Source organism: Lygodium microphyllum, chromosome 27 (assembly GCF_053477565.2).
Source record: "Lygodium microphyllum isolate KBCC chromosome 27, Lygodium_microphyllum_v1.1.10, whole genome shotgun sequence".
NCBI lineage: Eukaryota > Viridiplantae > Streptophyta > Polypodiopsida > Schizaeales > Lygodiaceae > Lygodium > Lygodium microphyllum.
In genome coordinates, this window is record NC_141161.1 from 33,887,023 (window position 1) to 33,903,562 (window position 16,540).

Genomic DNA, 16,540 nt, shown 5'->3' on the forward strand with positions numbered 1-16,540 from the left:
CCTAGTTTATTTTGTCGAGTTAGATAGGTAGTTTGGGCCACCACCTAGGATGACTTTTTTGGCGGTTCTTTTAGCCCGTCTGTGTTGGAGCAGTTGGTTAGCGACTCGCTCTAGATTTCTATTAAATTATGTTGGGCCTATCCCTTGAGGATTTTCATGCCTTGATTTTATCAAGGGATAGGGTGAGAGCTATTGTTGTGCTTTGTTGAGCATTATTTTTTGTTGCAGCTTGATGCTTTTTATGGTTGTTGTTTGTGCATCTCAGTTCGTGGGATCAATGAGCTAGAGTTCTTCTAGATGGAATTCGATGCCAAGAATACAACACAAGTCTTGGTTCGTTGATGGGAGTTTGTTTGACCCTCCATTTAATCCCCGCAAGGTTTTGTGTTATAAAGCAACTATGTGATCCGAGAGCTAGAAAGTGCCAAATAGTGGTCATGTTTGTAAATTTTAACGTCACGGAGTTGCCTAGCTAGACATATCTCAAATCCGAGTTTATTAGCCCCACCAAAATGCAAAAATCCACTTGTCGGGGGCAATGTGAACACCTAAGAAGGATTTCCTAATAATGAGGTTTCGAAGGACCCAAAGTGTGAACTAGATATTTTATAAACGAAATGTAATGAAATGAAACATAAAAAAACATGCAAATTTGTAGCCGTGAGTAGGGATGCATCCCAAATTTGTGGGATTTTGTGTCTCTCCCCAATGCTGAAAATGAGAGAGATGATTGCACATCTCTAATCTACTCCTCAAGGGCTTCGATTTGACTGTAGACACACATATTTTCAGCTAAGGAATCAAAATGCTAATTTTCACTATTTCTCTCTCCTCTCTCCTCTCTTCTCTTTTTGTGTGTTTCCATGGTTGATTCTACGAGAGAAGAGGGTGGGCTAAGATGAGAGATTCTTGATTGTGGGATGATGTTGGAGCATAAAGGAGCGTAGATTGAGGTTGGAAGGATTGTCAATGGCTGTTGGGAAGCGTCAACAGACCTCCAATCACAAGAAACGTACATCATAAGAGGTGCGGTTTTATGAATAAGTAGTAGATTTTATTATTTTATGATGAATCTCTGGTTGGAAATGGTTGCATTTGGTTGTCAATACTCTGATTTATCATAAATATTAGAGAAACCAAGAAAAATTAGTCATTTAATAATTTCTTTATAAACACGCAAAATCCGTAACATTGCGGTTTTAAGGAAAATCATACGGTTTTGGAGTTTTGTTCGTATAGTGTTCGTATGGGATGGAATGTGATAGAAAAATAATTCTCAATAAGATTAATTAATCTAAATCAGTAAATAAGAAAATATAGATAGTTGTATTTGTGAATGTATGGCAAAACTGAGACATGAGGTTTAGCCCTATCTCTATGTTAAAGTGGGTTTTTATTGCTTTCATGAAAGAAAAATACATAGAAATCACTCTCTAAACCTACCACCGAATGCACAATCTTAAGTGGTAGGGAGAAGGGGGATGTTAAGTGCTCAAAATACGCTGAATTTCAATGTTTTTCTGATGCATGGCATATAGGATATGCTTGGTTTAAAATTATGAGGATCGAGTAGCACAAGAATGCTCGATATTGGCTCTAAGCAATGGAGCAATCTCGGTTATAGAGTTGAAGTCATTCGATGCCATGTTTTGAAAAGTTTTTGTTGTCATCAAAGAAGTATTTTTTTTTCTCTCTATTTTTAATTCAAACTTCCAAACTGTACTTTATTTGACACGTAAGAAATTATGAGCACTTTTTAGGTTATGGGTTGGTTGGGGATACCAAACCAAGGCTTAAAATAATGTATAAAGATATTACTCTGGTTATCACTTATGTGCATTATGGTATCCTTTTCTGCATAGTGCATACAGCGAATGTACGAGAATATACCCTTTTCACTGTTCACTTTATAACAGCGTTGTGATGATTAGCTCAACTGAGACTTTGAATGACGTTCTTCTCAGACGAGAGAGGCTCCTGAGAACTGGCCTGTTGATGGCCTCGCAAACACTTCTGGTAAGCCCGTTTGCATCGCCTCCGAGCTTCAGTACGTTCAAGAATGTGAATTCCAGTCTCTTTTCTGGGCTCGGCTACAACCAGCTCACAGTTCTCAGACAATTTCACAGGTCATTGATTATCTCTGCTTAACTGATGTACTGTTTTCAATTTGTCACCTTTCAGATGTGTGGCAATTTTTGCATAACAATTGCATCTCACAACAGGCTCTGAATCATATCAAGGCATAGTGAATCATATCAAGGCAGAGTGTCTAACTGCCCTCAAGGCTATATTCCAGACATGAATTGTATACATGCTCTGTAATGCACCGAAACTAACACAGAAAGCATTCTGGTGTACCTATATCCATAACACAGTCATTATCATGGTGAACATTTGGGGAGCATGTAATGAACACAACCCTAAGGATTTGAGTTGTGATGAACATTATTATAACTAATTCAAACAATGAACCCTATTTCATAGCCTCGACAAGCGTTCAAGTGCCCTTGGGATGGCTGACAATCCCGAGGGCATTTGAATGTTCATCGAGGCTGTCTTGGAAAGAGCATGTGATGAACACAACCCTTTGGCGTATACATATACCTGTTATACTTGGATTGCCTATGCAATTGAGTCTCCTTTGACATATTGTGTTGCTATGCAAGACATTGTGAGCAGGTCTCAAATTTGAAGAGAGATTCCTGACCATATGTGAAAGGGAGAGATTTTGAATGCCATTTTTGGCTTTCCCAGAAGAAGGTGACTAACAGATTATTTCACTCTTTTGGTTGTGGTTATAATCTCCACTGCTGTTTTTGCAGCCTCTTCTTCTGTCTAGTTTCCATTCTCTCTCCTGTTCTTTTTCCTTTGTTCTTTGTCCAATGACCTCACACATCCTGTCCTCTGTTGGCATTCATGCAGGGACCTAGTGCATTATGTTCCACATTGTATGCAGTTCTATTTTCTCATCATCATTTACACTTTGTGTTATTTTGCCTTCCATTATCTGTGTTTTCTCTTTCTTTCTTTATTACTTGGTTCCTTCCACTGTGCACTAACATTTTCAAGTCCATGATGAAGGATGGTTTTCTTTCTTGAAGAATGAAGTTGATGATCAGAAGATAGATGAAGATATTCTATGCAAAGCACACTTAACAAAAGATCTAGTACCCACTTAAGCAACTCTTGAATATTGATGAAGTCATTCTAGATAAAGAGATGATCACTTAAACCTAGAACTTCTTACCAAAGTCCTAATTTGTGTTTCCATATGTGGCTCATCCATTCTTGGCTGGAGACATCTCTTGTGACTCATTTGAGGCCTCTCCACTCCCATTGGCATTTTCATGCCACTCATATCATTGGGTTCTCATTTGGAGAGGGGGCTATGCTATTAGGTGGTTGGATTTTTTCATAGACTGACTTTATTGACATTGCTATGTTCCAATATTCCATTTAATTTTTTGCTTCTTTCACCCTTAGCATTCATCCACATCCAAATTTTGAGAGAGGGTGTTGGCAAATGTGTTCTAATGTCCTTTCATTTGTTCATCTTTTGCTTGTGAAGACTCCCACTCAAGCTCACTGGTGAGCTGCTTTGTGCATTTTGTGCTATCTACAGGGAACTCGATCCTATGGGATCATGTATGGAGAGGGGGACACTCTTTCTAGATCGAGTGACTCCAATTGGGCAGGTGATGTGGATTTGCGATGGTCCATGATTGGTTATGCCTTCTCCCTTGGATCGGGAGCTGTTTCTTTTCGGAGCATTAAGAAGTAGCCTACTATGGGCCTTTTGTCTAAAAAAGACTGATTATCATGCCCCTTGTTCTACAGCTATGGAGGTAGTTTGGCTCTGTCGTTTATTGGTAGAGATTGGCTTTCCACAGGTAGAACCTTTGGAGTTGTGCATGGATAATCAAAGTGCCCTCACGTTGGTGAAGAACCTTGTGTTTCATACTCGCACGAAGCACATCGGCATTCCATACTACTATGACGACTGAGAGCGGATTGTGGATTCCGAGTTAGCAATGGGCCTATTGTCCTACTGTTGGACAAGTTAATGATAGGAACATGAAGTCTAAGACCATATGAAAGTTTTAAAAGGTGCTTTTCTTATGGACATGACAATGTAGCGGATCTCTTCACAAAGCCTTTGCCCAAGGCTTCTATGCTTCACCACATGAGATTGTGGGGCCTTTAGACATTCCCAAGATTTGAGAGGGGGTGTTAGTGTGCCACTTTTAGTGTTGTTAGTTTGTCATCTCTCACTTGTGAGCTCTTGTTAGAGTTTGACGGAGACATGGGAGCCTTGGCATTTTAATGTGCATTTCTTGAGGTTCTTGAGCATTTTTGGCATTTCCCAGTGTTTGCCACCTTGTTAGACATTGTCCTATTTCCATGGATTTTTTTTGCCACATCAACTGATACTGTTCACATTTTTATATGTTGTTGACTGCTTTAATGGAGTTAGCCAGCTGTTAGTTAGCATTAGGTGCCACTTTGGCATGTTTTTTGCTATTTGTAGCAGGCATTTGGTTGGGGCAGATCCTCTTTTGCAGGTTGCTCCTCCAACTTCGGGTATACTCCTTCATCTTTGGTGCTGTTGCTGCCGGTGTTATCATTTCTAGCTAGATTTGGTGTCCTCACCGATGGCTCGGGTTCCGTGGAGTGACTGATCAATCCTTCTGTTTGTATTTAGTATTTATTTCAATCGGTGTAGATTTCTTTCTTCCTTCATCTTCCTACTGTCTCCTTCTCTTTGTGTTCACGTTCCTTCTTTCCTCTCGTGCACTCACATGTTGAGCTGGTGCCACCCACGTGAAGTCCACTTAGCCAAGTAAGGAAGAGAAGTTGCTGTTTTGGAGGGAGGAGTTGCTATTTTGGAAGAGAAGATGCTGTCTTGGTGGAGCAATTGCTGTTGTTTTCAGCTTGCATGTACACCCGTTTGCAATCTTACATGTAGCCTTGCACACGAAACCACTCTTAGTCCGACTTGTGATTTTCTTAGCCCTGCCTGCTATTTTTTGAGCCCCTATCGCCATTTTTTGTATATCTATAAAAAAATGTAGAAACCTAAATTTTTGGATTTAGGGTCTTCAAAAATTTGTATAATTTCCAATCCATTTTGCCCATCTTTGCCATTTTCAGTTGTGCAAAAATACATTAGAAACCCTAAAAGTATAAAAATACATTAGAAATCCCAAAAGTATAGAAACCCTAACTTTAGAATTTAGGGCTTTTGAGAAAATTGTGCAATTTCTCACCCATCTTTGTGTCTCATCCCTAATTTCAAAGAAAATTTCAATTTCTCACATCCAAGATTATGTCACAGATGATGAAGTTTGACTTGCAACGATTGCTCTTGGCATGCCACCTCTTGAACAAGGGAGAGGTGGAGGATAGCTTACTGCTGCCCCCATTGTTGTTACACTTGATGAAAAGAGATGGGATCCTAGAGATGTCCAAGCTTTGTCTTTGATAGCTCTATTAGTAAAAAGAGCCATTGTATCTCACTTTTGGTCTTGCAAAACCTCACATGCAGCTTGGCTTGTTTTGGAGTAGATGTTTGTGGCTAGGAATGAGGCTCGCATCTCTTTCTTGTATAGAGAGTTGGCCAATGCTCACACGAATGAAGATGACCCTGTGATAGATCACATCACACACGTTCAAGATTTGTGTGAGTAGTTGCTCTACATTGATGAGGTGATTGAAGATGGTGAGATGATGAACATCGCTTTGAGCTCTCTTTCATAGTTGTATCTTGGTTTTCACACTTCATTGAACTTGTCATTGAGGGGGAAAGTCAAACTCCTCACATTCGTGGAGTTGACCGGCCTCTTGCTTCAAGAGGAGCAAACTTGGAAGAATATGACCCTATGTTTTAGCGATTCAGCCATGCTTTCTAGGTACAAAGTGAAACGTCCCCCTATGACCCTACGTTCAAGTGATTTAGCCATGCTTTCTAGGTACCTTTTTAGGGTTTTTGCACTTTTTAGGGTTTGCAGAAATTGGCGGGCAGGATTAAGAAAATGGCGGGTAGAGCTGAGAAAATGGCAGAGTTGAAAAACCTCATGAGTCAAAGCTTCTATATCCACAACCTCCTCCTCTGCACACACAAGGATGCCTCGATGATTATGCTCACATATTCTTCCAAGAGGGAATTTACAAACTCAAGCAACTGCACCCAATTCAGTTGCGACAAATCCTTTGAAGCAGAAGCTGCCTAAGCATACGAGTGAGGAGGAGAATTACCCATGTTAAGGGCTTCAAGAGCTACAGTCAACTCACCATGAAGATGCTACACTTGATAGATGGCTGAACATCAAGAGGGGGCCATGCCATCTCATCAATGCAAGTGACCATGTCGTCTTCTTCAACTCCAACTTCCATTTCCACAGCTGGACCTAGGGCTTCAAGCAACAGCAGATTTGGAGCTGGACAGATTTGGAGCAAATGGACAGTTTTGGAGCTGATGGCTAAACTGGTCAGATCTGGAGTAGACAAGAGACGGCTCAACTACAGCTCCTCCTCTACTTCAGCAGCACCTCAAAGCAGTTGAAAACTCTTCCTCAAGCTGAGAACCAAGATGGCAGTAGTAGGACATTGGGTGGGATGGCACCGATTGATGGTGGCTGAACGGAATCCGCGCGTACAAGCTGCTTTGATACCAAATGTTGAAAAATGGCAGCCAGCTATGGAGAGAGGAGAGACAATGACAGCAAGAGAGTGAGCTGAAGCGAAAAGAGTAGAGTGTACTTACTAGAATGAAAGATAGAGTGAAAGTACAACTTATGTTTAGGTCAAGGGTTGACCTAACCAACCTTCCACCAACTAACTAGAGTTAGGTTTATTTTACTCTAGAGCCTAGTGTCACTACTTAAAGTTTCTAAGACACTAGGTGTACACACCTTACATTGACACTTTAATAAGTGTCCACACCACACAAATTGCATTGGGCGCTGCCCATAGAATCGGCAAATTCTAACACTCTCTAGGAGTACAATGCTTGTTAGCATAGAACTTGGTATGATCCTAGGCAATTTTAACGTTTTCCCTCGCAATCGTCAACATCTCTTGCATACTGTACAAAAAGTCGACTATGGACTACATTTTCATCCCCTTGAGCTATGTGGTAATTGGTGGCTTCAGCTCATAACCGTACATAAGCATAAACAGGCTATAACCAATAGTAGAATGCTTAGCATTGTCATAAGCCAACTCAATCTGAGAAGATACTACTCCCAATCAGATAGTCTACAAGAGACATATCCACAAAGCATATTCTCCATGGTTTGATTTATCCATTCGGTTTGCCCATTAGTTTCAGGACGACATGGGCAATTGAGCTTTTAATTTTTGGAAGATTGTTTGCTAGACATGACCAGTGAATTTAGGATCCCGGTCATTGACTATATTTCCTTGAGCTAGAGTGCTCTTGCATCACATGTTGGGTTCCAACGCTTGGCGCCCCTTTCAGTATTTCTTTAGATTTCTAAATATGCTTGAAATTGGTTACAAATGGCTGTATTTAAATGATTTCTCATAACTTGATTGATTCATGGGTGCTCAATGGCCTTGACACCTTCAATGCTGGTCTCCAACCATCTATAGAGTGTTTAAAACTGTGAATGAAGACTTCAGCTTACTAAGCCCTAAAAATTACAGTCAGTGTTTGAATTCAATTTCGTGAGCATTTGCTGAGATAACTCTCTTGCATAGTCCCTATGCAGTCCCATGCTGTTCCTCTCACAAACAGGGGGGTTTCTTGCGATTAGACTTTGAGAATGTTACTTTTTTCGTGACAACATTACTCCAAAAGTGCACTAGGCTTGAGATCTTGAGGAAGAAGAAATGATCTTAGCCCAGAGTGCTGTTATAGCCTGTTTTTCTGATATTTAGCTAAAAAATAGTTGCATACCTTGCTGTATGTGGAGTTGAGATTGCCCAATGGAATCCCCATGCCAAGAGGAGAAAAATTAGTTGCTGTCCACACTCTATCTATGCTGTAAGCTCATTCCATAGTTGAAATCTACAATTTTCTATAGCAAGAATGAGAAGAGTGACTGTCTTGAAACTTGGGTTGCTCCAAATGAGAGAGAATAAGTCCCAAATTGCCAAGATAAGCTTTCTAAATGAGTAATCAGCTACTCCTTAATCATATCACATTTTTGATTAAGGGCTACTCAATGACATAGTCATTAATCATATGTGAACTACTCATTGGGCGAAACTTAGCTCGGGGCCTGCTTAATAACTTGAGTGTTGTAAGTGAGTTGCTTATTGGGCGAAACTTTAAATGTAACTTAATTCTAAGGTGCAAACTTTCAATTTAATGAAAGTTTCACGTTGCACCTTGTTCCTTTAGCCCTAGCTATGTCTCATATGGTCCACGCACTTGTCTACCGGATGCCCCAGTATCAAATTCTCCATTGCCGGTGCAATCATTACCATATCAAGATCTAGGGGTACTAGAATTAAAGTTTATTTTAATTAAAATTCTTTGTGAAGTTTAATTAAATCCTTAAGTTGATTTCTCATTTTGATGATATACCCCCCTCTTGAAACTTCGCAAGCAATCTCGATTGTACATAGTTAAGATCCAACACGGTATACTAAATGACCAATACATGTTTTTCAGCATCCAAGCATATCACCATTACTGCATGTATTGTCAATATACAATCGTTGATACATGTTTCCAAGTAATCAAGCATGTTGCTATTACTTCATGTGCTGCCAATGTATAATTATCCATACACGTTTCAATGTAACCAAGTGTACTGCTATTATACCATGTTTTGGTGATGTACTTTAAAAAAAAAGATGGTAGTTACTGCACCAGTGTATTACCAATCACAACAATACAAATCCACAGCTACAAAAATGGTACTCATTGCACTAGTAAATAATTGTAGAAATACAAGTGTCTAGTAGGCTGATCATATAAGTACTTGTATGAAATTTGAAAGATCTTTAAATAGCCTCTAGATACATGAGCATATGTGTACTAAGGAAGCAGAAGCGCCACCTTCCTCTTGAGCATCATGTAATGCTTTAGATCTATGCTTTGTGGAGCCTAATTGAGCCAGGACTGAAGTCGGCTTTAACTAAAAAGCATCAAGGTAAAGTTGTAACAAATGAGGTGATTCTATGAAATCTGTCAGAGTGCAGCGGTGCGGAAGCGTAGGACTGAGAGAGAGAGAACGTAGAGAGAGAAGAGAGAAAGAGACAGTGGAAGATGAAGATCTGCTGTATAAAGTGTGCTGAATACAAAGATATGCAGATATATACACGGGCGCAGTGCGCTGGATTGCGTGTCTCCACCTCGACGATGCAACCTGCTGTTCACCTCGAAGTCCGTTGCAGTCTGCAGTGTCTCCTGTCTGAAATCTGCGAACAGAGACGGAATCTGCGCGTGTCACCAGTCTGTAATCTGCGAGCAGAGAAGTGTAGGAGACTGCTGGAGATGTTGGCTATTTATAGCCAGAATCTGGACAAAAACAGGGCGCAGAAAATATCCTGTCGGCTGCAGCCGACTGCCTGCACAGGTCGGACTGTCACGTGGCAGTCCGACTGCACACCTGCCTCTGCCTGGCTGTGATCTCTAACACGGATCTGGAATGTCGCCGAAGTAGAGCCTGGGGAAGTGCCTTCGTAAACAAATCCGCAAGATTGTCCTCCGTCTTGCAGTACTCCACAGTGATGGTCTCATCCAGAAGCTTCTCTCTGATGAAGTGGTACTGGATCTCTATGTGCTTCGTCCGGGCATGAAAAACAGGGTTCCGTGCCAAGGCAATGCAACTCTCATTGTCACATTGCAGCAAAGTAGGACGAGTTTGGGGGCACCCAAGCTTCTCCAATAATCGCCGAAGCCACACAGCCTCACATGTGGTGGAAGACGCGGCCCGATACTCCGCCTCAGTAGATGAAAGGGCTACCGTGGGCTGCTTCTTGCTACTCCATGAGATAACACCTGCACCCAAGGCAAAACAGTAACCTGTAGTAGACCGCTTGTGGTCCACATCACCGGCCCAATCCGAGTCGCTCCAACCTGCGAGTATTAGATCTGAACCATTTGTCCCTGCGGAGTAATGAATCCCTAAATCAGACGTTCCCCTCAAATACCGAAGTATCCTGTGAGCAGCCTACCAATGCACCGAGGTTCACTCATGAACCCTGCCAAGAGCCCAACAGCAAAACAAAGATCAACCCTAGTGTTGAGAAGCCAAATCAAGGACCCAATCAACTGACGATAGCGGGAAGCATCCGCCATAGGAGAAGCTGAATGGGAAGTAGCCTTCCAGTTCGGATCCATAGGAGTAGAAAGGGCCCGACAATCCTCCATCTCAAAAGACACCAAGAGCTCCTGTATATATCTCTGTTGAGAGATGAAGATCCCCCTTTGAGACTGATAAATCTCATGGCCCAAAAAGAAATGGAGTAGACCCAAGTCCGTCATCTCGAACGTCCGATGTAAAGCTGACTTCGTCTCTTGGACTTGCCGTGCATCATCACCTGTGACAATCAAATCATCAACATATAATACAAAAAGCACACAACTATCCTCGGAAGTGTGAACATAAAGCTGCGGATCAGCCTTGGAACGCTGATATCCCAACTGAGATTGGAGGAACAAATCAATCTTCTCGTTCCATGCACGCGGAGCCTGCTTGAGGCCATACAAGGCCTTCTTCAATCTGTAGACTTTCCCATCTGAAGATCCAAAGCCAGGAGGCTGCTCAACGTAGATCTCCTCCTTCAAATCACCATTGAGGAAGGCCGACTTCACATCCAACTGGTAAACCGGCCATCTCCTATGGCCAGCCAAAGCAAGAACAGCTCTAATGGTTGCCATACGAGATGTGGGGGCAAAAGTATCATGACAGTCAATCCCTGGGCGCTGTGCAAAACCTTTAGCAACAAGGCGAGCCTTGTGCTTATCCAAAGAACCATCGCTAAGGTATTTGGTCTTGAAGACCCACTTGATGCCAATCACCTTCTTATTCGGGGGCGGGGCATGAGTGACCAAGTGCCATTCCTCTCAATAGCCTCCAACTCGGCTTCCATAGCTTTCTTCCATGGTGCGGACTGTAAAGCCTCCTTCACGGAGGTGGACTCTCGATCCTGCATAACATGGGTCATCAAACAATAGTTAGAGCAAACAAGCTTCGTAGAATGTGCCTGGTGCCTCCATGACCGCCGCGGACCATCCTGCGGTCCCCACTCCTCAGGAACTCCCTCGATCCCTGAATCACGGAGTGTCACGGGCCCAACGAGGAGGAGGCCGAACCTCCCCTCGTCTCTCTTCATCAGCAGAAGACTCTGGAATATCCATCGGTGGTAACTCCTCAGGGGTGACCGGTGGAACGCTAGACTCTGTGTCAGAAACAGAATCATAATCAAAAGGCACGGGCTCCAATGGAACTGTAGCAGGAGCCCAACTCTCCCCTAGATCTCCAAGAACGGGATGCTTCTTACCCGTTGATATAGCCGAAACCTCCACAAACCGCACATTGCGGCTAGTGTACACATCCTGCTTGACGGGATCATACAATCAATAGCCTTGGGACTGGGAGCTGTAGCCAACAAATACCTGTCTTCGGGAAGCTGCGTCAAATTTATCACGGTGAGCTTTGGGAATGTGAACATAGGCATCACACCCAAAGACCCTAAAGTAAGAAACATCTGGCTTCGTCCCAAAGTAAGCCTCAAACGGGGTCATCCCTTCCACGGCCGAAGTAGGGGATTGATTAAGGATGTGGACTGCAGTAGCCATAGCCTCGGCCCACAGAACCTGAGGGGTCTGTCGGTGCTCCATCATGGTGCACCCTAGCTCGATCACACTGTGGTTCTTCCGTTCAAGAATGCCATTTTCTTGAGGAGTGTTGGTATTGGCAAACTCCTGGTGAATTCCTTTATCTGCACAAAACCGAGCAAACTCATTAGAAACAAATTCACCGCCCTTGTCGGATCGCAAGGTCTTCAACTTCCGGCCCGATCGGTTCTCCTCAAAGAGAAGCCAATCCTTGAAGTGTGAGAAAGCTTCTGACTTTAATGCCAAAAAATAGGCCCATGTCATCCTGCTGTAGTCATCTACGATCAGCATGAAGTACGAGCTCCCACGCAAGGACTCATTCCTCATAGGGCCACATAGATCCGTAGATACAAGCTCCATCAGTGAAGTAGACCGCTGCGAAGCTGTGTGGGGAATGGCATCCCTATGCTGCTTCCCCTGAATGCAAGAGACACATGGCTGCTGGCTCACCACTATATCCGGCAACCCTCGAACAAGCTGTCCATGTGACGCCCTCCGAAGATAATCATAGTTCAGGTGACCAAACCGAGCATGCCATAACTCTGACTGTGACTGAGAGGTAAGAAGAAGAGTAGAGAGGGCGGTAGAAGACTTCAATTTATAAATGCTGTTCTCCTCATATCCGGATGATAGAACCTTCCTTGATCCACGATCAAGGACTCGCACCGTAGTACTGTCGAACTCCACCAAAAGGCCAAGGGAGCAAATCTTATGAACTGACAGGAGATGGTACCGTAAGCCTGGTACATGCAAAACCTCTGAGGTATGGGTACCACCTCGTCCATCTGGAATAAGCTGCATCTTACCCCGACATGCAATAGATACTGAAGAGCTATCTCCAATGAGAATCTGCCCATGCGAGGGTCGCAATTGGGCAACACCATCTGATGAAGGAGTCATGTGCCGGGAGGCACCACTATCAACGATCCACTCTCGAGCCTGGGGAGCCGTCATCGCAGCATCAGAAGCATTCGGTGAAGCGTCCTCAATGACAACTAGATGAAGAAATGCAGCTGATGAGGGTGCAGCCACCGCTCCAGAATCCTTGGTGTCCTTCTTGTTGGTGTCCTTCTTGTCTTTGTCAGGGTAATCCTTCTTCCAATGGCCAGTCTTTCCACAAATATGTCATGTCGAATCTTTGTCCTTGTCCTTCTTGGACTTGTTATCCCCCTTTTTCTTCTTTTGGCCCCCTTCTTTTGAGAGGCTTGACCTGTGAGCGCCTCCGTCTTGGAAGCATTCCGTCCCTTTAACTGTTCCTCTTGGTCCAAGACCATAGGAACCAACTCTTCCCACCGAAGAGTAGACTCTCGCCCCGAAGCAATAAGGGCAGAGTAAAATGTACCGAATTGTGGTGGCAACTGGGACAAAAGTGTGATCGCCATGTCTTCGGAGGAAATCGGCTTCCCCACATTCTGAACCTGCATCTGAAGCTGCCTTAGCTTGTTAATGTGCTCCCGCAGTGAAGAAGACTTGTTTACGGACAAGGTCTGCATCTGTACCTCTAAAGAAACCCGCTTCATAAGGGTCATCCGATTGTACATTTGATCAAGCCCCAGCCATATCTCCCGAGCCACCGTCAAGTGCTCGATGTGAGCAATCACGGCTGTAGTACATGATAGAAAGAGAAAGGAACGAATCCTGGCATTCAGTTTGTCCCAATGAGACTGAGCCTTGGCCAACTCCGCACGAGCATCGGAAGAGAGTTTGGACTCATCTCTTACTGAGGGCCGATCGATCTCCTGTACCAGCTCCGCCAAATCATAGGACTCAAGGATGGCCAACATCATGACGCGCCAAATGCGATAGTTGTCGCCGTTGAGCTTCTGATCTGCAGAAAGAGCCGGTAAGACAGGCACCTTCCGGTCCATAATCGACTGGAACTCCAAGTCAATCTCTGTAGACATCTTCACCTGTAATGCCTTCACAAACGCAAAAGCAGCCCCCTCTGACTGTGAAAACTCAGCCTGCTAAGGCTCTTCCGCGTCCTGAAACTTCTTCACCCGCCGGAGGCGATGAAAAAGCAAAACCTGCACTTGTAGGCTGAAAACTCAAACTTCCTCCACGTCAAACAGCAGTAAACAGCAGCAAATCCACCACCTGGACTCCTTTTCTACGCTCCCACACTCGCTTCAGCCTTGTTCCAAGGTGCAGCCCTCCTGTCTGCCCTTAAACGCAAAAAAACGCAAATTTGTGTCGTGATAGAAACTCCTCTTCAGGTTGATTCTGCGCTCAGTCAGCCTTAGAACACTGCTCTGATACCATGTCAGAGTGCAGCGGTGCGGAAGCGTAGGACTGAGAGAGAGAGAACGCAGAGAGAGAGAGAGACAGTGGAAGATGAAGATCTGCTGTATAAAGTGTGTTGAATACAAAGATATGCAGATATATACACGGGCGCAGTGCGCTGGACTGCGTGTCTCCACCTCGACGATGCAACCTGCTGTTCACCTCGAAGTCTGCTGCAGTCTGCACTGTCTCTTGTCTGAAATCTGCGAACAGAGACGGAATCTGCGCGTGTCACCGGTCTGTAATCTGCGAGCAGAGAAGTGTAGGAGACTGCTGGAGATGTCAGCTATTTATAGCCAGAATTTGGACAAAAACAGGGCGCAGAAAATATCCTGTCGGCTGCATTAAATGCAGCCGACTGCCTGCATAGGTCGGACTGCCACGTGGCAGTCCGACTGCCTGTCCGACTGCACACCTGCCTCTGCCTGGCTGTGATCTCTAACAAAATCATCCTTCTCCATTCATTTTGCATCAAGAGGTGCATAGTTTTGAAACTTCACCAAATAGCATCAAGAGACTTTACCCTTGATCTTCATTTCCTTATGTGCCAATATTTGCCTTAAGAACCAAGATTTCATCAAGTTTCTCAACCCTTGGCTACATATCATCACTAATATCATCAGTATAGTAGCGGGAGTTTTTGAAACGGGGGAAACGGAAACAAGAAAAAATGGATTTTCGGTCAAATTTTGGAAACAGGGAAACAACATTTCGATTGTACACTAAAATAAATACATTATTATGTGGGTATGTAAATATGTCAATGCCTACAACAATATGTACCCAAATTTCATACAAAACTTTGAGTCTTCATGTAATATGATTGAAATCATGATTCATTACACATGTCACGACTCATGAGTGAAGACTGAGGAGTCAAGACTGAAGACTCAATGGTTGAAACTTAAGACAACTTAACACAATTAAGATTCAGTTTTCAAAACTTAAGGCAACAAAATGAATTAGAATTTATGACTCATGAATAATCTATGATCTAAAGAGCAAGGAAGATTGACATAAAGAACAATGGAACAAGAATCAAGATGCATAATAAGTGAAATCAAGATTCAATGATACATGTAACTATGTCATGTGAATAATTTGTCAAAACTCCAAAGTCCAGTGAGGCTATAAGTATCAATATCAACGAACAACTGGCAATTGTAGTCTGGACTCTGCATTGCTAAACTGACTCCTGTATATCACGACTCACGAGTCATGACTCATGACTCATCCAGACTCTAAGGATCTGTGCACCATCTACTCATCCGACTCCGAGGACCTTGATCGAGAAGTTGATAACACAGCCTTAGTCTCAGTCTAAGACTTTGGCTGTGACTCTGCCTGTGATGCACGACCACGTGTGGCCCTTACTCTAACCTCCTCCGCACACGAGTCTCATGCACCGGTGCCGATAGCTCCTCATAGAGTATGAAGTAGATATCATGCTCCTCCTGTGGTATCTGTGGGATGTCACGCACATTCTCTATATCAATCATGTCAACATTCACCTATAAAGGTGAATGAGACAAAGATATATTATATGAGAGAAGATTCAACATGTTAAATGTTCATATATATCACAATTTACAATCCAACTTCCAAGGAAATTGGCAATGTCAAGTGTCAAGGACTCAAGGTTAAAAAGTTAATTATACATAATACTAATCATTACTAATTTACTTGTGAAGGTGCAGGGGACAGAGCGGTCCTCTCAAGAAGCTGGAGATTGCAATGGCAAAACACTAAACGCTCTAGCCGAGCGATTGTGAGCTTGTTTCTCTTTTTGGTGTGGAACAGGGCCCATGTGCTCTAATTCCTCCCAGTAGGCCCTAAACTACAATCTTGCGAGAGGACCTGAATGGCAATGCGTTTCTATTCAAATAATTGGCAACTGCTAATAAGCAAGCCACAAAATCAACATTTGAGTGGGCAATAGATTATAGAACCTAATATCTAGGTTGCATAATGCATTAGATAATTAAGATTCAAAATATAAAAGTCACCAGTCACATACCAAAGTAGGAGCACAATTGTCGCATTTCTTCCACCAAGAGAGACTGAAGCTGTGTTTCTTGAAGCCTAGTTGTGGGTCGGCTAAAATGAAGAGAATGATTGCGGAATACTAGCAAATCATCCTCTACTCTCCTCATCATATCTATATCATCCCCTGTGAGGTGCCTCATGTACTCCATGAAGCCCTCTAACTCCTCGCTAGTGTAGTAATTCTCTCTACGCCAAAGGGGATACAAGATATGTGTGATAGCATGGATTGGTTTATGGAACCAATCCCATTGTGCATTCCACACTGTAGGAATCTCATCAACCCTTCATAGCAATGGATGATGGATCATAGATAAAATAAGTTAAAAACTTAGAAGTTAGAATAGTGATCAATCATCAAGGAGTCGTTAATACCAAATAATTACATGTGCAAAA

General features: G+C 43.1%; 1 protein-coding gene across 3 annotated transcripts in view; it reads left to right on the plus strand.

Annotated features, from left to right (window-relative positions):
* Positions 1 to 1,856: 1,856 nt before the first annotated feature.
* The window catches only part of LOC148012199 (uncharacterized), a 123,692-nt gene continuing 109,008 nt past the window's right edge, over positions 1,857 to 16,540 (plus strand). Inside the window, exon 1 of one of the 3 annotated variants that reach the window (XR_015689014.1) lies at positions 1,857 to 2,126. Coding sequence is in view for 2 of the 3 variants with exons in the window: in XM_087668747.1 (XP_087524873.1) it covers positions 1,924 to 2,126 (203 nt within the window). In the remaining variant the exon portion in view is untranslated. The remainder of the gene's footprint in view (positions 2,127 to 16,540) is intronic. The other 2 variants (XM_087668747.1, XM_087668746.1) reach the window with 2 other exon arrangements.